At 39.9% G+C, this 27262-nt stretch overlaps 1 protein-coding gene and 1 long non-coding RNA gene across 8 annotated transcripts in view; one reads left to right on the top strand and one right to left on the bottom strand.

The window, feature by feature from the left end:
• LOC111852587 (probable E3 ubiquitin-protein ligase HERC1) overlaps positions 1–12042 on the top strand; it is a 63000-nt gene extending 50958 nt beyond the window's left edge. For all 5 annotated transcript variants that reach the window (XM_072714628.1, XM_072714629.1, XM_072714626.1 and 2 more), the window contains exons 65-79: positions 2605–2743; positions 2841–3022; positions 3215–3370; positions 3609–3731; positions 3827–3929; positions 4008–4177; positions 4750–4888; positions 5823–5992; positions 6090–6259; positions 6668–6833; positions 7964–8040; positions 8213–8465; positions 8620–8772; positions 9031–9336; positions 10523–12042. In XM_072714628.1, the coding sequence (XP_072570729.1) occupies positions 2605–2743; positions 2841–3022; positions 3215–3370; positions 3609–3731; positions 3827–3929; positions 4008–4177; positions 4750–4888; positions 5823–5992; positions 6090–6259; positions 6668–6833; positions 7964–8040; positions 8213–8465; positions 8620–8772; positions 9031–9336; positions 10523–10708 (2493 nt within the window). In that variant the 3' untranslated portion in view covers positions 10709–12042. The remainder of the gene's footprint in view (positions 1–2604; positions 2744–2840; positions 3023–3214; positions 3371–3608; positions 3732–3826; positions 3930–4007; positions 4178–4749; positions 4889–5822; positions 5993–6089; positions 6260–6667; positions 6834–7963; positions 8041–8212; positions 8466–8619; positions 8773–9030; positions 9337–10522) is intronic.
• LOC111852588 (uncharacterized) lies at positions 3231–26256 on the bottom strand. Of its 3 annotated transcripts, XR_011992415.1 has the most exons (5): positions 26140–26256; positions 25891–26028; positions 14968–15193; positions 14449–14583; positions 3231–8426 (listed from the first exon to the last, which is right to left on the bottom strand). It is a non-coding gene; the product is annotated as an uncharacterized lncRNA (long non-coding RNA). The 3 variants fall into 3 exon arrangements; XR_002840266.2 differs by having other exon boundaries at positions 25891–26189; XR_002840267.2 differs by lacking the exon at positions 14449–14583 and having other exon boundaries at positions 25891–26189.
• Positions 26257–27262: the final 1006 nt, after the last annotated feature.

The following is a 27262-nucleotide window of genomic DNA, read 5'->3' as shown; positions in this document are numbered from 1 at the left end:
CACAGTCTAACAAGTACCCACCATTTCAGTGCAGACCGTGCCTTACACACAAACACTCTGACAAGTACCCACCATTTCAGTGCAGACCGTGCCTTACACACAAACACAGTCTAACAAGTACCCACCATTTCAGTGCAGACTGTGCCTTACACACACAGAAACACTCTAGCAAGTACCCACCATTTCAGCATCATGAAATTTAGAATTAGAATTTTAGAATTTAGTGAATAACTGTCATTGTTGACACATCACAGCACACAGTGCACAACAACGAAATGTGTTCTCTGCATTTAACCCATATGTGACAATGTGACATAGCAGGGGGCAGCTAATTCAGCGCCCGGGGAGCAGGGCTTGGGGGCGGTACCTTACTCAGAGTAAGACCTCTTACTTTTTAGCGTTTTAGTGTTTTCCCCATGGAAATGAATGAATGTATGTGTGTGTGTGTGTGTGTGTGTGCATGTGCCATGCCATGGACTGGCCTCTCCTGCTTTGTGCTTCCTCAGTTGAATGTTAAGCTTTTGACATGTGACACTAGCGATTTTACCTTCTCGGCACAATATATCAACGTAAAATATATCATAACATAATAACATAAAGTGTTACATTGTTGTTTAGTGATACAGAATTTTAGCACATTATTCCACCATCATGTGTCTGTTATTCTTAGCAGCCTATTAACCTTACTTGTTGAAAACGTCCCTGGGACTTGACTATTTTAACGAAATAAAATAAATTGTATAGACTTGTGTATCTAATAAATGAAATACTAATGTTTAATTTTTCAATTCGACTGGTTCTTTTTTAATAGCCTGGAGAGTGGAGTAATGAAATACTACATATATAAATGTAGGCTATTTTAATTCCCTGATGGTCTATTTTTAAAAAATATTAGGCAGAGTGTCTGCATTTATTTTAACATTGCAGTAAAGCATACCCACACTTTTGCTGGCTAGCTAAGTATGTTTAGTTTTTTCTTTTTGTAAATACAGTGGTACCTCAGCTCTCGAACTCATTAGAACTCGAATTTCTTAAAAGTCGAACCAACCAGTTCGAAAAAAAAATATCTAGAGCTCAATCTGAATCTCAGAAGTCAAACCGTGAACGCCGACCTAAGATAATTTGTATGTGCGGGGAAATGAGTCACGCGGCATGTCTCTCAGCGGAAACAAAGGGTAAAGCTACAGTCTCAGCCTCACATTCGCTGCGACAACATCGTGCAAGTTTACACTAGCTGAATACATATATTTAAACAGTAAAAATACATTTAGACAATGATAGACAATAACAGTAATTATTATATAATAAAATACATTTAAAAATAAAGATTTCTTATTCATAATTTTAATATTAATAATAAACCATTAATACATTTAATTACAATAATATTGTCGTGCCGAGCGGGGACGGATCGGGGACAAAGGCACAGATGTCAGGGTATCGGGGAATACGGGGTTTAATTAAAGGTAAGGCAGGCAAAACGCAGACGGACAATACAATGACCGGACTAGGGAAACAAACTGAAACGCAGAGGAAATACAGAGGACTAATGACAAGAACCAGAAACAGCTGATCACACGGGGATTCCACACGGGGTTAACGAGAGGGCGTGGCACACGGAAGGAGCAGACGATCGAGGCAGGACACATTTTTTTTTTAAACTTTATCCATTGTTTGGATGCATTTATTTTCTTACTTTACAAATTACTGTTTTGATAAATGTGCTTAGATGTGTTTAGTACAGTATATGCTCTTCTTGTTTTATCCAGTTCATTTTGTGTTTAAATGCTAAAAAAAACATATTTAGGTGTAATTTTTTGGGGGGCCAGGAACCAATTAATTGGTTTTCCATTATTTCTTATGGGGACAATTCGATCAGAACTCGAACTTTTTAGGATTTGATCTGAGTTCTGAACGGATTAAGTTCGAGTTCTGAGGTACCACTGTAGTTGAATTGTAGGTGCTAAATTTGGTTTGATCCAGTTTGAAAATTAAGTCTTTGATATTGCATTTTAGCAACTACAGGATTATTTTTTTGGTATCAGTTACAAAAGCATCATATCAGAATTCAAAACCTTGAGACTAAATCCTGTTAGATTGATAAAAAAAAAAAAAAAAGATTTAAAGTTCAAACCGGTCACCATAAAATTGGTGTGTGAAATCGCCAATGTCAGATGTGCAAATGAATGATTATAAGTAGCAGGTCTGTATCATGTAGTTTAGTCTTATACTGGAATATTATCAGAACAACTCTGAAGCCGAATCTACCACTCATTTTTGGAGTTGGGTAGACATTTGGGTGTTTTTTGATTAATTGAGAACTAAGAGAATGAGTCTCAATTGAAGCATTGTAATACAGATGATAAAACAGTATAAAGATGAGTGTTTTATAATAACCTTTCCATAAAGCTATATGGGGATGTTGGAAGAAGGAGTGTTCCTGGCTCTGTGGGATTTCTCAGTGTTTCTAACAAGCTGTCATTTGTATTTTAATATGATTTTACTATGAATTGAATTGGTAATATATGCTGCATGTTGTATTTGTACAGACTGCATGTTATGAAGCCAGCTGCAAGTGTGACATGTTTGTCATGCCTGGTTTAGGTCGTCTGTGGACAAAATTGCACTTTTCTTGTCCAAGCAAATGGGACAGTCATGGCTGTTGGAGAAGGTAGTTATGGACGACTGGGTCAGGGCAATTCAGATGATCTATACACCCCTACTATCATCTCTGCCTTACAAGGTATGAACAAGCTTAACAGAGAAATCAGTTTATGATGGCATAGGCTTATTTGCTTGCATGGGTAACATGTCATTCTGTAATCCCTGGGTGCTCACAGGGTATGTGGTGACCCAGTTGGCCACCTCCTGTGGGTCAGATGGTCATTCCCTAGCCCTTACTGAGACAGGGGAGGTCTTCAGCTGGGGAGATGGGGACTATGGCAAGCTCGGCCATGGAAACACTGAGAGGCAGAGAAGGCCCAAGCAAATCGAAGCACTCCAAGGAGAGGAAGTAGTGCAGGTACGCTGATTTGATCAGAGAAACTCATCGAGGTCCACTCTGCCAATTGATTGGTTAAATGATTGATTACAGTAATTCACTACTCTGATAGTGGGCAATTAGATTAATTCCAGGTCAAATGCATGAAAATGTTAGTTTTTTTCTTTACATTTTTTTAAGGTAAACTGTGTATCTATTTTTGTGTATTTCCAGCTCGCTTGTGGATTCAAGCATTCAGCTGTAGTCACAGCAGATGGGAAGCTTTTTACGTTTGGGAGTGGAGATTATGGCCGCTTGGGTCAAAGGTCAACATCAAACAAGATGTTGCCAGAGAGGGTGATGGCGCTAGAAACTTGCAGTGTAGGGCAGGTAAGTGATTCAGCCTCAGAACTCAATGACAAAGGGGCCTCTTTTAGATGGGTAAATAGTTATTTGTGTACCTCACCACATGTACTTTTTTAAATTTGAAAACCTCTTCAAGCATAATCTTTGGGGAAAAACTGTGTTTCCCTAAAGCCAGAATAATTACTATTACAAACAGCACTCTATCAGAACTCACAACAGGATTTGTGGTTTAGAAAAATAAATATGATTACATTCTACCTAGGTTTCCTGTGGTGTCAACCACACTTTGGTGCTGTCCTCAGATGGCATGACCATCTGGGCCTTTGGAGATGGAGATTATGGGAAACTTGGCACTGGACCTTGCACTATGAAGTGCTATCCTCAGGTATCCTCCTTACAAATCATTTTATTATTCCATGATAAGCGAAAGTAATGAATTAAAATCACTCCTGCACCTTCAAATCTTTATGTATTTTACAGAAAATCGACCACATTTGCAACAAAGGCATGAAGAAAGTAGCCTGTGGAACCCAGTTTTCTGTTGCCCTGGCGATGGATGGACGTGTATATACCTTTGGACAAGGTAGTAGAAAATGGCTGTAATGTGTCTTTATACGTTTCTTCCAAGATTCAGTCAGTCACGGAGCTTGTTCCCTTTCAGAGAGACTAATAGGTCTCCCGGACTCACTGCTGAAGAACCACAATCGTCCTCAGGTTGTTCCGGCTCTGGAGGGAGTATTTGTGGAAGACATTGCTGTCGGCTCGGAGCACGTCCTGGCTCTCTCCTCCACTGGAGATGTCTATGCCTGGGGCTGCAACTGTGAAGGACAGGTGGGGGAGTGAAGGATCCCACCTGTGCTGTTGACCTGAATTTTGTTTGACTACAGAACTTCAATAGAACACAATCTATTTTGTATCCTAAGTATACTGTCTATTATGCTGTGTATTAACTTCATTATTCACATCTGTTTGCGTATTTATGCAAATAGGTGACTATCGGTATACAAGCTACAATTATTCCATCCAGATATTTAATGCCATGGTAATTTAACCCTCTTGAGTCTGAGGCCTCTCAGTCACTTTTGAGGTAGTCTGACATGCCTTGACTTTTTAAAATATTTCACCTATCTAAAAAACATTTATCCCTAAGTGCTATAAACGCTTTTATCCTGCACAAACACTGCACCAATAACCTGAGACCATTTAGAATCTCATTCTTCTATTTTTTGTTTAAATCAGCTTTAAATATACACTTTTCAAAAACCTATTTTCAGAGGTGCTGAGAAATTGTAAGAAACCCCATTATAAATGGGCAGTTGCAGGTGACGTATCACTGGTGCAGTACAAGTTACTTAACCAAAGTTAAGCAAATAAGGTCTATTTTCTGCAATCTCTTGTTTCAGCTCGGTCTGGGCCACTCAAACCCGGTGAAGGAGCCCATGCTCGTCACAGCTCTGCAAGGCAGGAACATCCGGCAGATCTCGGCAGGCCGGTGCCACAACGCTGCCTGGACCACACCATCTCCCACCTCCAAAACCCCAGGTGCCTGCACAGCTCAGAACAAACAGGCCAAACGTACATACAGGAAGCACAGTAATACATTTAAGTTTATTTTCGTTAAGCGAGGCACACAGCAAATCAGTACCTGCAAAACATAAAATGCCCCTCCTTTAAATTATTGCTCATAAGTTAATGGGCATCATCATTAGCAAAAATCTGGATTTAAAAAAAAATCAAACTAGAATAATATGGACGTGAAGACTTGCTGTCTGCCAGTTTAACACTGAGTTTGAGAAAGATTTCTAAGCTTGTAGAACACAATTTTGAGGAGGAAAATACAAGGGACCTTTAAGACTTGTGCATGTGCTTGTTTATAGGATTAAGGATCGGATATGAAGCCTCATGTGTGCAGGAGTAGCTTTACGCTTCACGTAGGGAAAGGGAAGAATGGGCATTTTAGTGGGAGATAGTTTAGAATCGAGTAAACAATTAAATACAATCTCAGAGAAACAGACATGTTTAGCTGAGGGATTACAATTAATTGTTGTAGCTTTCAAACATAAAATTTTATATATTGTACCATACTAAGCTTCCTTAGATAGCTTCTGTTTATTTATTATTATTTTGTGTGGCATTCAGCGTATAAAATATTCTTAGTTGGTATGAAACAGTGAAACAAGCTTACATTAAATGATGTAGCATGGGCTAGTTATCCTGTAGTAATAGTCATTGTAGGAGAAAATGATCTGACTGTAAGGTTAATTGCTTTATAATTTCTATCCCTGTTTTGTTAATTTGGTGGCCTTAGATTTTATTTATTTAATATCTATGCATAATCGCAGTAATTCAAAGTGTATTACCTCAGAAGAATTCTCACTTATTTTCTTATTGAGTTAAAATGCAAAACACAAAGTAGAATTGATTTTATCGGTCTGTGATATTGCTTCTTTAATAGATTTTAAATGGTTTTACTCAGGTGCTTTACTCACCGTCCAGCTGGGCCTGCCTAAGTCGATCCCCCCCCAGTACAACGCCCTGAAGGACTGCAGCCCTGACATGCTCGCCGCTCGCCTCAGAGTCCTGTACCATTTCTCTGACCTGATGTATAAGTCGTGGCGACTGTTAAACCTCGACCCCAGAAGCCAGGTAGCGTGCCTTTCCTGCGGCACCTCAGACTGCGTCGTGGCTCATGAGACTCTTTCATTATTGACTATTGATCATTGTGACATCTGCACCCCTGTAGGTGCCTGCTTCACGCTACAGTCTGGGGACCTCCTCCATTGTGCAGGGCCAGCTCCGGGGCCTGCTGTCCCCAAAAGTGAACACGCTGCCCTTGGTCAGGTCCATCGGAAGGACCATGACGCAGGGCAAGACCTACGGACCTCAAATAACCGTCAAGAGAATATCTGCTAGGTACAAGGTTTACTGGTTCTTAATGAACATTTATTGTATGTAAAGTGGCTATTCTTACATTGTTATAACATATTGTGACTACGATGTTATTAGCAGTATATTAGTATTTGTTATGTGAGTGTGGCAGCCACACAGTATGTATGGTATTGACAAGATTTTTTTGTAATATTGATTATTGTTATAATATTTTCAATTGTATCTTTAAAATAACCTGATTATTGGCATTAAACCATTTATGAGCTTCTCACAAATGATTGTCTAGTTAAACAAATTTATTTTTCAAAATGTCCTCCATACTTTCTAGAATGAATTTTAGTCCTTGGGGCATATTTTATGTGTATGATGTAGCTACGAGCTTCATTTATTTGCGTTAAAATGCTAATTAGTTTTTCTGCTTCCTGCCTGCAGGGGGCGCTCCAGCAAGCCAATCTTTGTGCAAATTGCCAGGCAGGTGGTGAGCCTGAACCCTTTGGAGCTTAGGCTGCCATCCCGTGCTTGGAAGGTGAAGCTAATTGGCGAAGGGGCAGATGATGCAGGTGGGGTATTTGATGACACCATTACAGAAATGTGCCAGGTTGGTTTCTCTATTCTTCTTCAATGAAATCTGGAATTCTGTAGCATCTGTTGGCACAGAAAGGGTTAGACTCCATACATTGGCAGACTTTGTCCTAAATGTGCCATTTAGTTACTGTTGTTTGCAAAAATTGGTTAAACTTACTTGTATTTGAATGATGTTTTGTATACAAACACTGCATATAGTATTGTGGCTAATGCAGTGCATGGTCAATACCACCAGACAAATATGTTGATTTTATATGAAGCTAAACAATATTACTGTTACAGTATATACTCTGTAGAGCTTATTAGGCATACCTGCTAATTAACACAAACAAGACTGCTTCTCTAAACAGCAAATAATGTGGATGCAGCTGAATACCTACAGCACAGACAGGGTCAGTGGGTTCAGTTACTGTTTGTGCAAGCATTTAGAACAGCTAAGATGTATTATCTAAGCGATCCTGAATGTGGTGTGACTGTCGGTGCCAGTCATGATGGATCCAGGGTCTCGGAAACAGCCGTCCTGCTGGGACACAACAGTTTCTAGAGTTTTACAGAGAACTGTGCAATAAGCAAAAACATCCAGCCAGTGCAAGTTCGGTTGCCAAAAACTCCCCGTTAATGAGAGAGGTCAGAGGAGAATTGGCCAGACTCATTAAAACTAACAGGAAGGTCACAAGTGCAAAAATAACAGCACAGTATGACAGTGGTGTGCAGAATAGCTTCTCTGAGTGCACATCTCGTCAAGCCTGGCACTGTATTGGGGTAACTAACAAAGTGGCCATTGTGTGTATGCATTTCTTATTTTGATGGTTTAGATATAGCATTGGGCTATGCCAGCCAGTGGCTACAAAGGGACCGTCTCCAAATATGTATGCCGTTTTGAAATATGAAGCCATCTGCTGCAGATACAGACACAAAAATGGGTCATTTTCATTAAAATTATGCTAAGAAAAACTATTTTTTATTTTTAAATGACTTAATAATAAAATGAATATCTTCCAGGTTTTCCTACCAAAAGGTAGTGCATCTAACTTTAACCCAGTATGAAAGTGTCTGCGAAACCTTTTAATGAGTTAAATGACTAAGAGCCCTGTTCCTCTGCAGTTCTTACACTGTATCTATTATTATGCTTTCCATTTTCAGGAGTTGCAGTCTGGGGTTGTGGATCTTCTCATTCACACTCCTAACAGATCTGCAGATATGGGCAGCAATACAGACAGGTACCTGTGCCTCTGCCTTTCATAAACACTATTTGGCAGGGAGTGTAAAATAAATGATGCTTGAAATTAGACACTTGTAATGAGCTGGGAACTGAGGTAAGAAATGGTAAAGAACTAAGGAAGATATGGTAAGATCTATGCTTTAATGGGGGAATATGATTTGCTGTGTCAGGTTTCTGCTAAACCCAGCCGCTGTCTCCGAGGATCACATGGTCCAGTTTCGATTTCTGGGCATCCTGATGGCAGTGGCGATTCGCACCAAAAAGCCGCTGGACCTTCACTTGGCACCCTGGGTGTGGAAACAGCTGTGTTCCATTCCTCTGAGCGGTCAGGACTTGGAGGAGGTGGACCTCCTCACCTACCGCTCGTTGCAGGGTATCCTCCATCTGGACAATAGTGGAATCACAGAGGAGAACTTTTCAGTGGTGAGGCATTCTGAGTGGCACAGTCGTGCATGTAGTCCCAGAACATATGGAAGATTTATTATCCTGGCTAAAACAGAGCCGCGTAACCGCTTTAGCAAGGACACTAGGGAATACGAAATGATCATGCAAGTAAATATTCCATGTCATTCCGCAGATGATCCCTCTGGACTCCTTCACAGTACATAGTGCCGATGGAAAGCTGGTGCCGGTGGTGCCGGGAGGGAATAACATCCCATTGACTTTCGCTAACAGAAATGATTATGTGGAACATGCCCTTCACTACAGATTGCACGAAATGGACCAGCAGGTGAATCAGAGTTCACATTTGTTTGTAGTTCACTTTAAGGGTTGGGAAGCTCATTCTGTAGTATTTTAGAAGGGGCGTACTGTAGTAGTCATCAGGAAAACGTATCCCTTGATGAAGATTGTTTTAATAGTAGCAATTGCCCTTCATAAGGAATTATAACCTGATCGCACTGGATGATAATCACCCTAATGAAAGCAAATTCCTTTAATTCAAGTTTAACTTATAAAAGCTGCCCTCCGCACGATGTTTTGTGCCCAGGTGATGGCAGTACGAGAGGGGATGTCCTCCATTATCCCAGTGCCCCTCCTGTCCCTCCTCACTGCTAAGCAGCTGGAGCAGCTTGTCTGTGGTCTGCCAGAGGTCTCCGTGGAGATGTTAAAGAAGGTTGTCCGTTACCGTGACATCACGGACAGCCACCAGCTTATTGGGTGGCTGTGGCAGAGCCTGGAGGAATTCACCAATGAGGAGAGGGTGCTTTTCCTGCGCTTTGTTTCGGGACGTTCTAGGTTACCCTCTAATCCCGCTGACATCACCCAGAAATTTCAGATCATCAAAGTGGACAGGGTAAGACTATGTAAAATATTTTTTAAATCAGTTTCTTTTTACTGCTTCCTCTTTTGAATTGCTGAAACGTTATTCTTTATATATCCAATCATATTTGTCTGTGCAAATAATTTAGTAAATTTAACACCCAATTAGCGCTGCATGATATTGGAAATGTTCAGATATTGCAATTTGATTTTTTGTGATAAATATTGCGATATTTATAAACCAAAAAAAAGTTCAAAGTAAATTAATTTCTCACATACCTACTTATGAGTGATTTAAACAGCAATGGTGGAAATGATTATGATTGGCTCAAAGAGTGCAAAAGCAGCAATGGAAAACTTTAAATTGATTTGGAAAGATATGATGGTCTTGAAAGGGAACAACCATTAAAATTGCAAAGCTTGCAAAGTTTTGTTTCCCATGAAAGACTAAAAAAAAAGATGTTTTTGAAAATACCATATACTGCAGTATAATGTCTGGACAGTATGAAGGTTGATTCAGCCTGATCTCAACCCAGCTGACTATCGTGGTCCTTGTGATGTACGTACCATGCAATCTCAATATTAACATCACACATCGCCCAGGCCTCATTGTGATTGGTGGTTTGCTGTAACGGGTAGAGCTTGCATGTCACTCACTAGCACCAATCTCTGTTTTTCCCAAAAACCCTTAAATCGCATGAAATTATATCAGACAGACTTCTCTTGTCGATTAGTCATGGAAAATGAGAACCGTATGAGATTTCCATTTCTATCAAACAGCAAAAAAGTTGTAGCATGACGTGTTTGATTTAATTTACCTTACCTGACATCACCCGTCCTGCGATGTGATTTTTACGTATGCAGACATCGTGATCACTATGCTGAAATGATATATCATGCAGCCCTACACCCAGTTTAGAGATTAGCACTGAATGGCCAGTTTATCACGTATTCATCTGCAATACCTGTCGATTTGTGTTAGTAAGCAGGTGGTACCTAACAAACTGGCCAGTGATTATATAGATATATTTAACCTCATCAACCAAGCCACTACTGTAACTTTTGGTGTCATTAACTTTTCAAATAGATTTATTTTCAATCACTAAATCACAATTCTTACGTTAATAAAATCTTGTTGAAACATACATTAATTCTAAAAATGTATTATATTATAAAGAGGACTTATTTTCAAATGCTTCATTTTTTTTCTCCCTCTGCAGCCTGTAAATGGCCTCCCCACAGCTCAGACCTGCTTCTTCCAGTTGCGGCTGCCGCCATATACCAGCCAGGCATTGCTAGCCGAGCGCCTACGTTACTCCATCCATAACTGCCCCTCCATTGACATGGATAACTACATGCTATCACGCAACACAGACGCAGCTGAAGGATCTGACACAGAGTACTGAGGAGAAAGTAGCTACACATGGTTAATTACTTGAAAACACAAGTGATATCACTGTATTTTTTTTTTTTATTATTATTATTATTATTTTTCTATGGTGCAATATAGCTCTGTCTGGAAAGAAATGAGTGGAGCTGGTGACAGTGCATTAAAAAGTACACTGTTACAGAATTAAATCTGTTCTTTTATCTAGTACTGGCTTCTGAGCTAGCCAGAGAAATGAAAACAGATTCTTTATTTACAGAGTGTCTGCATGGAGTTGTAGAGGTCTAATTATACTATGTTAATGGAAAGTGGTGTGTCATTTCATATGGTGGGATATTAGAGAAATAAATGCCTTAATTGGCAACATTGTGCAATGAAATTAAAAAGCAAGATCGCACAAATGCAAAAATACTAGTATTCCTGACTTTGGCTCACACAGTAAATAATGAAGGTACTGGTGTGCTCTGTGACACCAGTCCCAGGCAGCTTTATCATTTTTTCAGGGTCTCCTGACACTTTCAGTGCGTTGTCTGTAATGTATTTGCTTCTTGTGGTACAATAGAAGGTGCTAAAGAAGATGAGAATATCTGCCGCCTGTACATATATTGAACATGTTTTTGCAAGTAAGCATTTTCACTGAGGACATTTGTCCAGAATACGCTGTATCTTTGAATGTATATCTTTAAATGCCCTGCACATAAATACTCAAAGCTATTTTTTATTTGCCAAAAATGGTATTACTGAGTCTTAAATTCATATTATAACTTGCTGCAGCTGTGAACAGAGTGTAGTGTATTTAACATATTGTGCTTTTTTACCCTTTTAAGATTATTAAAGGGGTGCTGAGGCATTTTAACATGGGCAAAGCTATAAGCTGTGGTTATTGAATTTCTATGATTTACTTGTATCCTGCAGTTGTGTCTGCTTGTTGTTTGTCCATAAAAAGCTAATGTTTTGTGGAAGCACGACATCCTAGAGAAGCAACAGGCCAGCTTCTGTTCAAAGGCAGCAATAATGTTCTACAGTGATCTACTGTACAGTATAACAGTTGGGTAAAACATATAGATTGTTTTTCAGAAGTAATCTTTAGTGTGTTTTGTACTTTTTTTCTTGTTCCAAGATTGCTGAGGATGTGTGGGAGCTGGCCGTGGAGCTTGTGCACTATTAGCTGTTAAATTGTGTTGGGAATAATCAGTCCAATAGTTGTATTGAAAAATGATATACTTATAATGTTGGCACTTGTATACTTTATTGACAAGTGATTATTAAATCCATTTGGGAGAAAAACTTATATGTACACTAATGTGAAGGGCAACATTATATAAGCATTAAAGTGAATGTTTCAACAAACAATTTTTTGTTGTTGATTGGTTGATTTATAACATCTTCAATGGTTGTATGCTCATAATATAAACTTACTGGTTTTATTGTTGCTTACCACATCTCTATGGATGCATGATGTAACAATTCAAATTTGGTAGCCTTTCATGACCAGAGCCCTTAATAGGTCTCATCAAAGTAGAAGATTGATTAACAAACAAATGACTAACCAGCCATACAAGGACACTGAGCTTTCATGGGACTAAAAGCTTTGAAGTCAGTGTTCGAAGTGACTAATGATTCTTGGCAGTGGGGTCCCCTGTCATCATGGTAAACTAGCATCGTTAGGAATGGAGGGGGTTCTGCCCTTATTTTCAGCTATGCCCCCTGTGCTAAAATTGCCATTAACAGCAAAGTAGGAACATGCATTTACAATACATTACCTCAAAATTACTCATCTACATCTTCTCAAACAACAAGGTAATAGGATTATAATTTTGTTCAATATGAACCTTTTTCCTCTATTGTTTGTTTGTTTATATATCTATATATATATATATATATCTATATATATCTATATATATATCTATATCTATATATATCTATATCTATATCTATATATATATCTATATATATATATATCTATATATATATATATCTATATATATATATATCTATATATATATATATATCTATATATATATATATCTATATATATATATATATCTATATATATATATATCTATATATATATATATCTATATATATATATATCTATATATATATATATCTATATATATATATATATCTATATATATATATATATCTATATATATATATATATATATATATATATATATATATATATATATATATATCTATATATATATATATATATCTATATATATATATATATCTATATATATATATATATCTATATATATATATATATATCTATATATATATATATATATCTATATATATATATATATATATCTATATATATATATATATATATCTATTAGGACTGGACGATATGGCAAAAATTTATATCACGATATATTTCTTACTTTTGGTCGATACGATATAATTCCGATATCGATATGGACAATATTAAAAAGACTCAGGAAAAAACTGCCGAGGACACACACAATGGATGTCTGCAAACTGAATTTGCAAAGTCTATAATACCTCCAGGCTCCTCCTATTAAAATTATATATATTTTTTTTTTATAAAAACAGTACAAAAAAAAATAAGGTTCACTTTATTTGTATTTAGCCTTTACAAACAAGAAATGTGAAATAAACTATCAAATAAATAAAACTCTCAGACTCAGCTTATTAACAATAATATATTTCCATTTAAACTAAAACAGGCTGATTATTCATATACTGTATATTATATGATACAGTATATATGTATATCGAAATATCGGAAATGTGTTTAAAAATCGTATCACTGTTATTGAAAAAAATTATATCGCGATATATATTGATATCGAATTATTGTCCAGCCCTAATATCTATATATATCTATCTATATCTATATATATCTATATATATATATATATATCTATATATATATATCTATATATATCTATATATATATATCTATATATATATATATATATATATATATATATGGATAAATTGTTACATTTTTAGAATTTATTTCAGAATCATCTTCATTATGATGCATAGTAATGCTTGGGTCACAGCAGGAAGGAAAAGTCTGCTTGTTGTATAAATGCTTTCTAGAAAACAAATAATGAAGCACTTGATTTAGTGGCATCTCAGACTCATTTAATTTACTCTCTTGGGAGAAATAAAAATGGTTAGATGGGTATCAACAGAGCTGAAATCTGTTATCTGGAAAATCACTAGTGATGTTATAGCATCATAAAGTTAAATCAGGTTCAGCCAAAATGGTAACTAATTAACTAGTCCTTAGCATTTGACGATGTGAGTGAAAATATGTATAAATCCATCATTAATTGTGTGTTCCATTAGTCATTCTGTGTGAACTTTTTGGGTAGAAAATTGATTGTATATTTGAATGGAAAATGACAATATATTGGTAAGCTTAGTTTAGAAGAAAGGCTTAATTATTTATTTATTTGTTTGCTTGTTTGTTACATAAGAAATAACATCCTCAGGAATTATGCTTGGGAATACATGGAATTGCTAACCGCTGTCTTCAAATTGGCCTGTATGTGTGATTATATGTGTGTGCTCTGAGATGCACTGGCCATATCCTATTGAAAGGTTCACTGTGATCTTGTACTGGATAAATGGTTATGAGAGAGGGATGCACCATGTAATCGGAATGTTTTTAACATAGACTTATGCCTTGTGATATTTCGTATTTTCACCCGTAAGTTAGTGACTGGTATTGTTGATTGCGTTTAATAAACACATCCATTCATCAGTTTTCCGTACCCGATTTGTCCTATGCAGGGTCATGGGGTCCAGAGCCTATCCCATAAGCTATGGGCACAAGGCGGGGAATAAACCAGGATGGGGGGGCAACTCATCGCGGCTGTAATATGTTTGCTTCTTGTGGGATACGATACCCTGCAAGCATGTATGAAAAATGAATGAATGAATCAATCGATCAATCAAAAGGAATCAGTTTCTTTCTAGTCATTGAAGAGCCACTGGACTCCACACTTTAGGTCATTATCCACGAGGTCGCTGCTAGTGCACCTGGGTTCCCTATAAAATCATGTCCACCGAATACAATTTAATTTCATTAAAGTAACTCTAGTTCTGCTACAATGAACTTCAGACAAACTTGTAGCTGATTTAATGGGAAAGAAAAACAAAAGTGGGTCCAATTACCTCCATCATAAACAGTCACAAATCCATGGGTGGAAACTCCTTTATGGTAACAACATGGAAACAATTCAAATTCACTATGGTAAAGGATAGCAATTTTTTTATTATATTTCATCATACCTGCTTCAATAGGTGGAGGAGGCAGGGGGTGAAATGAGTTTCGTTCGCAGGGGTGTCTGGGCTCAGCCGCAGAGAGAGGGAGAGGAGCTCGGACATTCAGGAGGACCTCAAAGTAGCGCCGCTGCTCCTCCGCATTGATAGCGGCCAGGTGAGGTATTTTGGACATCTGGTTAGGTGCTTCTGCATGTCCAACCAGGAGGAGGCCCCAGGGCAGACTCAGGACATGCTGGGGAGATTATGGGTTTTTCTCAATACCAAGAACACAAAGATCGTACTCTTTGTCTTGCCAAGACCCCAAGAACGAACGCGGGGTGCAATGAATGATGGGATACAACCAATGCGTCTTTGATATTTGAGGTGGAGCTGGAGGAGACGGCTGGGGAGAGGGAGGTCTGGCTATGTCTGCTTAGACTGCTGCCCCCGCGAACTGGACTCGGATGGATGGATGGATGGATGGATGGAATTTTCCACACTCATTTTAATTTTCAGGAAATTGTCCTTATTGTTATCATACTTGACAGCCTATATATTTAAAAATAAACATAATATAGTCAGTTGTGGTTTCCTAACAATTTATCTATTCAAAGTCATATTTAAAGGAAAGAAGAGTTTAATCCATTAAGAGCAACAGCGAAACCAGTGAAATTTCTGGTTTCTTAGTCTTTTTCTCTGATACAAGGCACATTTCTCAGATCTTGCTTCCGAGAAGCAAAAATCTGGGGAGGTCTCTGTATGGTCTTATGGAAATTACATTAGATGTCCATTAGTGTGAAATGAATATTGTATATCTCAGTATAAAACAAATATTATTAATACTTCATGCAGAATTTGAAACAAAGTGTTTACAGGAAGAGTCCATCCTCCCTGTAAAATCCAGCAGCTATTGATCTCGAAGACACTTTGCTAACAAAGCCAACATCAAAAAGGAGATGGAAGCATCTTTGCCTGTGAGATACCTGCAGCATCAAAGCTGTCTCGTTCCAGCATGAGTGAAGAGGGAAAAGGTCATCACACCTTACATAACACTGACACTGCAATGCCTTTACTGGAATAAATACATATAAATAGTTTAGCTTTGTTTGAGTGCAGCAGACCTATACTTGATCAAAAGATTTAAATATTAGTTGATAGATGTATTCTGTAATCAGGATATTGACTGAATGTGACATGCTGTGTATTAAATGAAGGAGATCATCTTGTTCAAGTTTTAAAATGTTTTTCCAGCGCAAACACAGTATTTCAGCTGGTGAAAGAAAGTGCATTTATTGCTTCTGTACATAAAACCCCTCAATCTAGAATCACTTACTTGTTAGAAATAGACAGCAAGTCTGACAAGATCAATTCACTCAGCTGCAGAGAAAATAATCGCAGGAAGGAGCACCGGCAACTGTTACACAAAATAACTGACAAAATAAACTGCGCCGAGTTAAAAAAAAAAAAAAGAGCCCCTCCGTTGAATCAATAATTCCCATTTTACATATGCTTCTCTTTAATTTTCACATGGTGACTGCACATCAGGGTTGGGGCCATTCCGGAATGCATTGATCAATTCCAGTCCAAAGCAGGAAATGGAACTGGAGCTGGGATTGGAAAAAAAACTACAGGGAACAGAATTGGAGTTGAATTTGAATTTCAGGGAGATTTAAGTTCCAACTCCAGTTCCAGAGGAGATGGGGGAAGCAGAAAGGAGGAGCAGGTGTGGCTTCAGGGAGAGGGTCTGGCTACAGACTGCAGGAGGCCCCAGACCAGATACACGTGACCTCTACTCTGTACAGGAAACATGTGATCTCCACTCCAGACTGGAAACACGTGAACTTCACATGACATCTACTCTATACAGGAAACACCTGACCTCTATTCCAGTCTGGAAACACATCATCTCCACTGTAGACAGGAAACACGTGACCTCCACTAGAGCTCCACTCCAGACCGTAAACGCATGACCTTCATGTGACCTCCACTCTAAACAGGAAACACATGACCTCCACTCCAGATCGGATACACAGGACCTCCACTCCAGACCGGATACACAGGACCTCCATAAGAGCTCCACTGGAGCCCCACTCCACACCAGAAACACGTGACCTTCACATGACCTCTTCTCTAGACAGTGACCTCCATGGAATATAGCAGGACACCAAGATATTTGCATGTCATCCTGTGATTTCCTGAGATGATGTATTTATAAATTCCAGCAAATGGGTTGTGTTGTGTGGCTCTGACCAAACCACTTTGTTTATCCCTGTTTACAGAGTAGAAACACTGGGTTGTATTTCAATGCGCACAGCTTGCGGACTGTGAGAACAAATTTTCTGAACTTGACAAAAAGTGTATCGTATTAAAATTGCATACCCTATTTTTCCTTACTGGATGTGGTGTGTTCCAGTCAAATAAATTATTATGCCTATAAAATTAGAATTTTGACAGCTGATGTAAATATATGCATAAATACATTTTTTTAATTGCATCATCTAAAAGCAACCCCAGTAGTATGCACTGTAATTCGCAAAAGGAGATAATCTCTCGTGATGCAATGGCCCTCCAGGAATCTGCCATGTACAAGTAGCCGTCGATCAGCACCACTCAGAGGGACAGCAACAGCGGGCTCCTCGCGGTCAGCCCGGAAGCTCCCGAGAGTAATGCTAACAGGACGCAGCTGGTGGCCGCTAATTGCCCCCAAACAGGGGGTGGGATTATCTTCCTTAGCGCAGCTTAACGCCTGAGCTGGAGAGAAGGTCAGGGAGAAAGTCCAGGGTACACTTACGCGTTCCTCTTCCCCTGTCACTAGACCGCCTGGAGGAAGACCAGCATGCCCCGGGACCAAAGGTCGGGTGCCTGCCCACTTTTGGGAAGAAGGGCACCTCACTCAATTAGCGAACACAGCCCCTTCGTTACATCCTCTCCTGTGTCCTTATAGAAACCTTGCCCCTCCAGAGGTATTTCCTCTGCACTAGTATCTTCCATGCCTCCTTGCCCACCATACTATCCAGCATATTTACCTTGCCGTATACCCTGCTGAGAGAGGCCATTAGGGCTTTTGGCTGAGAGATACTAATTGAGTTAAATGTATTAATCTTTCATTATGTTGTTTCTGGACTAATGCAAGGTAGGAGGAGAGGTCTTTCACATGCTGTCCTTTTTATTTGTGAAAAATAACAGCGCCATATTCTAGGAAAAATTATCACCGCTGTTTCACACTTAGTCATATATAAAAAGAAGGGCTTTTAAATCATCCAACTGTGCAAGCTCAGATTCCTAAGAGTACTTGGCATTTATCTGTAAGCTACTGTAAGTGTGGAGTTTGTGCTTTAGAGGATTAGTTTTATTTTAGGAAGATTTTTTGCATGAGTATTGAGGCAGCCTCTGTTTGGAATATTGTAGTGTCATGGTGCAGGCTGCCATGTAAGCTTGTGCCTTTAGCCCCAGCACTGCCAGCTCAATTGCACATTTGCATTTATTTTGAAGACACTTTAATCCGAAGTGAAGTGTATAATTTTTCACTATGTGGTGCTGCTTCAATATCAGGACAATCTGTCTCAAAATATAATCAGTTTTAGGTCCTCACCCATACAATGCCTGGGCAAAGTTTGAAAAAGATCCATCAAAAACTTTTTGAGTTATTGTTTTGACAGAATCAAGCGGAGTTTTTTGCTATCACTCTGCAGCACTAGTTACATTTTGGGGTTATCTTCATAAAAATGTAAGTAGTTTTATTTCCTCACCAATAAAGTGCAAAGTTTAAAAAAAGATTCATCAAATGGTTTTGAGGTATTGGCTCGCATACCAAAGTATCTGTGGCAGCAGTGGACCGGTAAAAAACAATATATATTCCCATAAGGCTGGGGAAGACACATGTGCCTGAAAAACGGAAAAGCCATCCATGGCCATTGTTCCTCCATGTACAGTATCTAAGCATTAACTGAACAACTTCAATGGATGGATCTTTCGCAACTCTGCAAAAGATGGTCACATTTCTAGACAGCATTTGAAGGACCCTTTGAAATAGGACAGCCTTGTCCTGTTGCTGTGATGCATTCATCTTAGAAGGATGCAGCCCCCGAATTGGGACACAGCACGAAAGACCACAGAGAGTGAAGTTGGGTGACCTTCAACACCATTTAACTCAGCATGGGCGTCCCACAAGGCTGCACATTCCACTACTGTTTACTCATGACTGTAAGGCCAGGACAAACTCAAATGACATTGTAAAATGTGCTGATGACACCACTGTGGTGGGTCCCATCAGCAGGAACGATGAAGCAGCTTACAGAGAGGAGGTGGAGCAGCCTACAGAGAGGAGGAGGAGCAGCCTAAAGAGGGGAAGAGGAGCAGTCTACAGAGAGGAGGAGGAGCAGCTTACAGAGAGGAGGTGGAGCAGCTTGCAAGTTGGTGCAAAGAGAACAACTTGTGCTTGAATGTGACTAAAACCAAAGACAAGGTTGCACAAAATAAGGGATGCGCTTCCTACACTGTTTATTGGTGGATCCACTGTAGACAGGGCAACAAACACCCGGCAGGGACAAAATTAACCCCAAACCGCCTGTCTGCCTAAGCATACACAGTACTCCTACAATATTAGTAAGGATATGCCCTTACAATCCATACCCAAATCTATGCTCTTGATCACATTCCTTGGCATACACCTCCACAAGAATCTGAACCGGGTGCTGGAATGTCTCCACTCTAGCTAAGAAAGCATGATATCACTTACACTTGTGGTAGCTGAAACGAGTCAGACTCCCCCCACTGAGTGTCACTGTATTCTACAGGGGAGCCATAAAGAGCATCCTCAAAGAGCATCCTCAGAAGCTGAATATCTGCCTGGAGCAGCTCGTGCAGCTCCATCGATGTTAAGACTCTGTAGCAGATTATTAGAACAGCACAACATATCACAGGAACTCCCAACCATAAAATCTACAAAAAAAAAACAGCATCCATGCATCCATAGAGCCAACAGAATGGTAAGAGTGTTCATATCCTTGCTTGGGGAGTCTTTTTGACCCCCACCATCATGCAGGAGGTCCCACAGCCTCCAGGCCGGAAACACCCCCATGTGAAACAGCTTTTTCCTTCAGGCTGTTCAGCTCCATAACATTCTGCTGCCCCCAAACATACACCAGGGGCTAATACAGGTCCTGACAACCCCTCCCACACCTTCTCTAAGCATTCAGCTTCAACTTCAACTTCCAACAGTCCACTGCAATAACACCTCGTCTCTCACTCCCTCAAATTTATGTATCTGAGCATATTTTCTTGTGCAATATGTATGTATATATAATAGTGTATACACATGCTAACAAGTGTATATTTAGTCTATTTGTTAATTAAAACTATTTTATTGTATTTTATTAACTTTATTATGTTGGATTTACAGCTATTTGTCAAAGGTGCTTTTTCTAGGTTTGTTATTTTTTAGCTTATCTTTTCTTCATCACAAGATTCACACAATGTTCAGGCCAAAGGGGGCAGTGGGTGGGCCTACCCCCCCCCAAAAAAAAACACCTAGAGAGATGCAAAAATATTTCTATTGAAATATATATTCATATTTATATTTAAAATGTATGTATATAATAAATATTCCATAATATTCTGCTTTTCCGGATTCTGTTTGTGTGCAGTGTGCTGTTTAATGTTTGTTCGTTATATGCTCACTTGTTTAAACTCTGTGTGCCATTTTTGCACCTTGTTTGTTTTGCGGTAAATACCCGTAAGTTCCAGGGCTGTGGAGTCGGAGTCGGAGTCAAAGAGTCGGAGTCGGAGACAATTTTGGGTACCTGGAGTCAGAGTCGGAGTCGGCAAAAAGTTAACCGACTCCGACTCCGATTCCTACTAAATTTAAATGGGAATTAAAAAAGTAAGTTGAAATGTCCCAATTCACAAACAGTCATAATGAACTACTTCTCTGCTGTAAGAATAAAGCCCAATGCATGCAGTGCATAATGTTACCACAAAACGAACATGTCAAGTAACCATGAAGCATGCTTTTCATTGACTGTATGCGTCACTATATGGGATGTAATGCACAGGTAAGGTGCGGCACCGCTTTCCATTGTGTCGTGTTCCACTGTTACAGGGAACTGTGAACCTAGCCTAAAGCCCCCCATACATTTACAGATGCACTGCCGATTTTTCGGCCGTTCAACGAGTCATCACGCGTCAAACGCCTGAAAAATCATCTGGTGTGTTCTCAGCTCCGTCGGCTCCCCTTCGCTATGCGCTACCCTTGAAACCTTGTTTTCATTGTGTTTGTCTTTAATCTGGCATTATAGTAGAGTGTTGGCTTCCTAGCCAGTAGTTCTGTGGTGAAATGACATGTATGTTGCCTTCCTTTCCTTCAATGGATGTAGAAAATACATTAGCATAGTATATACAGTACAGTACATACAGAGGAGTCGGGGAGTCGGAGTCGGAAGATTTAGAAACTGAGGAGTCGGAGTCGGAGTTGGAGTCGGAGCATTTATCTACCGACTCCACAGCCCTGGTAAGTTCACCTGTGCTCTGGTTGCCTTGCTGCTGTACGCACCAGAATTCCATCTAATGTAATGTAATCTAATGTGAAAAAGATGACCCTATTAGCACATGGCCCCCAGTGAAAATCCTGGGCCCAGCCGTCAGATTTGTTCTGGCGCTAACACTGGTTGCACTATTAGCCCAGGAAACAGCATGTCATGGTATCCATATGGGACAGGGTGTGGTGAGATGACAATGCAGTATTCCCAGAAACTTCTTCTTGAGCAGACCGTCCTCCTGCATCCTCTCCTCATACTCTACCCCCCCCCCCCCCCCCAACATTACAGAGAGTCAAAATGATCAGCGAGCGTTAAAAAATTCCCATTTGTGTATAATATGGATGTCTACATCAAAAGTTATTGCTAATCCATTAAAGTTCATGAAATGCTGCTTTGTTATTGAAAATTGTTCTGGACCTCTGACTTTGAACAAAAATCCGACATGGACCTTTGATCAAAAGGTTTGAGAACCTTTGCTATAGTCTGTAATGAGTGAGCCTGTGTCCACGCTAGGAAGGCAATGTGGGGGACATAACCATAAATCAGCACGTCTGACTTGCCCAAAACCAGGACTCATGTATCATAGACTACTCCTCTATCCATGTGGGCCATGTTTGATCTCAAAGCGATTTGCTCCTCCTGTGAAACACAGCAGTTCCCTACAACATGACTGATTACTATGTACAGCAAGCAAGAAAAGGAGGAGAGTGGCAGAGACCAGTTGCTGCTATGGAAACGTGGGGTTGGCGGGGGGGGGGGGGGGGGGGGGGCAGTTCCAGGTACTCTGAATGAGAGGTGACTCCGAGAAGGGCAACAGATGGCTCCATTGATAGATGATAGCTGAAGGGATGCAACAAGTGATGTGGTCCTGGCATTGCAGCCGTGGTACTGTGGGAGCTGGGCATTCAGGGGAGGGCTAGGCAGTGAGCGCTTTTGTCTGCCCCGGGGGGCACTTGCCAAAAGCATAGTTGCAACTGAATGGGTCTGACTATGTAAGCTACTAATGGGAGCTTTCCATAAACATACTTCTGGGCAAGTATTGCAAACAAAAAAAGTCATACAACACCAGAGAAACACTAGCAGTATTGCTCTGATCTAACTGAGACACCATTGGCTGCTTCTGAGAACGAGGCTCTGAGTCACTAGAATGTCTTTCACTTTTAAAGACCTTCCCATGTGAGCTTAGCAAATTCATTTGGTTTTGCACATTCTATTTTGTCCTTTTGGGGGAGATAAATAGCTAATTATTCAATTCGGTTTTATTTGTATAACTCGTTTTCACAATATCATATTGTGTCAAAGCGCTTTACATTATCCCCAGCCAAAGCCCCCAATGAGCAAGCCAGAGGCGACAGTAACAAGGAAAACCTCCCCAGGTTTCCCACGATTTTCGGAATCCGAGATTACGTCACATCCGGTAAAAACTCGGAAAAACCGAGTTGGATACGTTCCATTTGCCAAAGAAGTAGCAATACCATCGACCCATATGAAAAAGCAAGATTTTTTGCTTAGCCGGACAACTTGTCGGATTTAAGGTACCTCAGTTTAAATGGCCTTTATTTTCGTTCACTTACAATTAGCCCGAACTACCTTAAATCCGACAAATAATCCGACTAATCATGAAATCCAATTCTAGACCGGTTAATTGGTAGCCATTGTTAGCCATATCACTTGATAACACATTACGCGCGGTGCTTCACGTATAAAACTCCGTAGCAACACGTCCACAGATAAGTTGGACGGTATAGTGTGTGCGACCGATTTAATGAGCCAGAAATGAGAAGTAGTGCTTAAACAGGATAAAACTACAACTTTCCCTTCTGTTGATAAAGGGCGCAGCCATCTTCGATTCTGAACTCGGGATCCTCTGCGTTATCCGAGATCATTCTCGGATCTCCGAGAAACGGGAGCGCGCATGTCGTCACTTCCGGCTTTGAAACTCGGAATCCAACTCGGAATCCGAGTTCCCAGGGCAAATGGAACGCACCAGAAGAAACCTTGGGAGGAACCAGACTCAAAGGGGGAGCCCATCCTGCAGGGGCCGGCCGAGGACGTTAAATGAACAAGATGGCAAAATCCTGGTTTAACTTGGTCCAAATGGAGGGCAGGGAGGCGATGGTGCTGCCTCTGACTGCAGCATGAACGCTGAGATACAGCATCGGGGCTGGCAGGAGAAATTACTGTGTGATGTTATGGCAAAAATCCGATATACCTTTCAATACTATGGACTCAAGGTTGACTTTCATTGCAAAAACACTGTTAGGTTCTCAAGGGTAATTTCATCCACCCATAAAGTAAAAAGCCCATAAATTACCACACATTGTGGTGTATACCTATCTGCATGATGCTGCAAAGAACACACTTGTTTATGATCGTATAGCCCAAAAATACACAGAACACACAATGTTCGATAAAATAATGAATGGAAATTTTTTACTTTAGTGTCCTCGATATTGATGGTTGTGTCTCACATAGCAAGGAAATTTTACCTCCTCCCTGACCTAAAATGACCTAAAATGATTTAAGCATTCTAATAATCAATACAAGTAATGAAGTGTTTATGTAAATGTTAAATTGGGTTCTGGGTTTTCAAAGCCGTTATTGCCTTTATAAAATAAATACATATTAACAAGTACTTATTGTTAATATAAAACGCTATTTTAGCTCATCATCACAAACATTATGACCACTGATAAGAAAAGAGGTCTTGTAAGTAATCAGCCTAGGGTAAAAATTCAATTTAAATGCAAAGTAGTTCAGTGCAGATTATTAACATAAATATTAGTACATTAATGTTTGTATCTTGACCATAAAGTAAATACCAAAATGCAGAGTTTATAATATTACAATAAATACAGCATAATTTATGCCGACTGAGAGCTTTTCTCCTGCCATGATGCATGAAGCAGGGCTGATGATTGCATGAGCTGCTGCTAGGGCATCCAGCCTAGGATGTGGTCATATGGCATGAATGAGCTGCAGTGGTCATCTGGCCAGTTATTGTCATGCAGCATAATGCTTATAATAATTAAATATGTTTGTGTTAATATCTATCAGTAGTGGCTGTGCATAAACTTGGCAGAAAAATTCTAACCAAAAGTTTTAGCATTATAATTAACAAAAACTACTTAATTTGTATATGGTCATGGTATCTCCTTACTTTAGGTGACACATTTAGACTTTTAGTACTGACTAGACCCATGGGTAGTTTCTTGGTTTTAATTAATATTCTATATTAAAAAAGAAATCTCCATTACTTATGTTAATGTGTGCTGTAAAGAGAGGACAGTTAGGGCGATTCCAAAGGGCTCCTGAGTCACGCATCGGGCACAAAATTTCTAGCGGCGCCCCTGCTTCTGTATGACATCAGTTTTTCAGTGCAAGTTAAAGCTCATTATTATATTTTAATGGACTTTTTCAAACTATATTCCAAAATATTGCTCAACACATAACCATTTGAGCCATAATTCCTATTGTTTGCTTTATGTTACCCACATGCAATCAGGTCAGGTTGGGGAACATGCACTCGTAGATGTTGCTCTGCCCACCACATGACGAAACAGCTTAGGGTCCTGGTTGACAAGTGCCAAGGCCAATATTTGGTCCAGCCCCACCCCCCACAAGTGCCTACCCCTATGCCATAGCTAGGTGTTACGAGGGCATTCCCTTGATCTGATCCAGCTGTTTGGGTACCCAGCAATGAGGATCCTGTGAGCCGGATCACCCTCAGGGAAACGTGCCATATGGCTTTAGTGCTGTAACTGAAGTTCCCTCACAATGCAGGAAATGTGCCTCATTAGGGACTCCCTGACCAACTGCTCGCTTGACACGAAGTCAAAGCAGCAGTACCCAAGGATTCTCCAAAGAAACACAGTAAAAAAGGATTCTAGTCTTCGTCTCAGGTCACTGGATAGCATCCATGTCTTGCAGGCATACAGCAAGACGGAGCACCAGGACTCTAAAGACTAGGACCTTTGCCCTTTTGCAAAGATATAAGGAGCGCCACACACCCATTGCCAGCGACCTCATGACCCTCCATGCTCTCCCAGTTTGTCTAATGACTTCATAGGAAGAGTCACCAGAGACATGAATGTCGCTATCAAGGTAAGTGAAAATCTCAGCAAGGTCGGCACTCTCTCCACAGACAAACACAATCCCTTGACGGCTCTGCCTAAGAGGTCATTAATGACGTACATCTTGGTTTTGATCCAAGACATTTGCAAACCGAGGCACTCAGACTCAACTTGTTCAGTCTCTCAAGAGCCCCAATCAGAGCCTCCATTAACTCCGCATAGATCATAGCGCCATTGGCAAAGTCATGATCGGTAAATCTTTCCTCACCAACAGATATCCCACAACCCTGCCCAACACCTGGTCCATGCAACCACTGAACAGAGTAGAAGCAAGAACGTACCTTTGATGAATGTCTGAATCCCCTGGGAAGAATGCAGAGGTTCTACCTCCACTCTGCACAGCACTTACAGTGCCATTGTACAGGCCAGCCATGATATCCAGAAACTTCAGTGGGATGTCCCACAGTGCAGCTTGACAACTGAGTGAAATTACGGTGGCCGATAAGGCCAAATCAAATTAACTTTTCAGAAAACAAAATTACAAAAGTCAAGACAAATTAACAAAGCCAAGCAAAAACGAACACACTTACAAGTGCCCAAACAAATTTACAAGCGCGGAAACAAATTTACAAATTCCAAAATAAATATACATGCGACGAAACAAATTTACGAGATGAGAAACACTTTTACCAGTCCTCAAAATAGAGTTTACAAGTGGAGAATCATACGGAAAGGGTAGGTACGCGCTGCACAGGAAGTGCCTAATTATTGCTTGCCTTTTGTGTCAATCAAGCGGTTTCGCGAGGGGAAAGTTGCTGAGGGGGTTCAGTCCATGGCCCAATCCCAAACTGGTCCCTACACACTCCGCCTCACCACTCCGCCTTCGTTTGCGCGTTCCCGAGACCCGTCGCCATGTTGAAGTGTGTCTCAAAGCAGTAAGGGCTAAGGGGGAGTGGTCGATTATGCCCTCCTTTAGCGAGTCAGCAACGATGGTGGCTCGCGCGATTCCACTACCACTTCCATATCCCACAATTCCTAGCGCACAGGAAACAGAACAGCGCGATAATTTAATAATTGGATTCTAACAGCACTGGGAAATACATATAGAAAGTCTATGTTACATGTTATAATTCATCGCTGCAGAAAAAAAATTAGGAAAGCAGTTATTTATAGGTGGTCAGTACAGATTGATTTTATCGTGATCCGATTACGAGAGATTTTGTGTACTTTTCAAACTAGAAACCACGCGAAGAAACATTCGTACGCAAACTCGATCAACATCACACCAGCAATAACAATTTATGTTTCATATTTGCCTGTTTTTTCCTCTACTGATCTGGATCTGGTATTTGGTACAGAAGTAATGCGTAATGTTTTATGCGTGTAAACTAATTAAGTTTACACGCATGGTAGAAATTGTACAATCGTCAATATGACGTGTACATACTTAAAATTGCTCAGTGCAATAAGACGACGTAGCCGTCGTCTTCTCGCATTAGATAAACTTTGTGCTTTTTTAAAATAACTGATATGTCATTAAAGAAAATACAATACAGCTTCTTGATGGATCCATTTCGTCAAATCACTACGTAATGCATTTCCTCTTTCCGGTAAAGAAGACTGTAAAAAGGCGCTGCGAGGGCAAGTCTGTCTCAAATCTTTCCTGTGACAGTTTCCTTCAGTTTAAGTGCATATGGCGTGTTGTGAGGGTGA

The sequence above is a fragment of the Paramormyrops kingsleyae genome, chromosome 7, assembly GCF_048594095.1.
Source record: "Paramormyrops kingsleyae isolate MSU_618 chromosome 7, PKINGS_0.4, whole genome shotgun sequence".
In the NCBI taxonomy this organism is placed as follows: Eukaryota; Metazoa; Chordata; class Actinopteri; order Osteoglossiformes; family Mormyridae; genus Paramormyrops; species Paramormyrops kingsleyae.
Note: the sequence above shows the minus strand (reverse complement) of the source record. Positions and strands in the feature narration are given on the sequence as shown.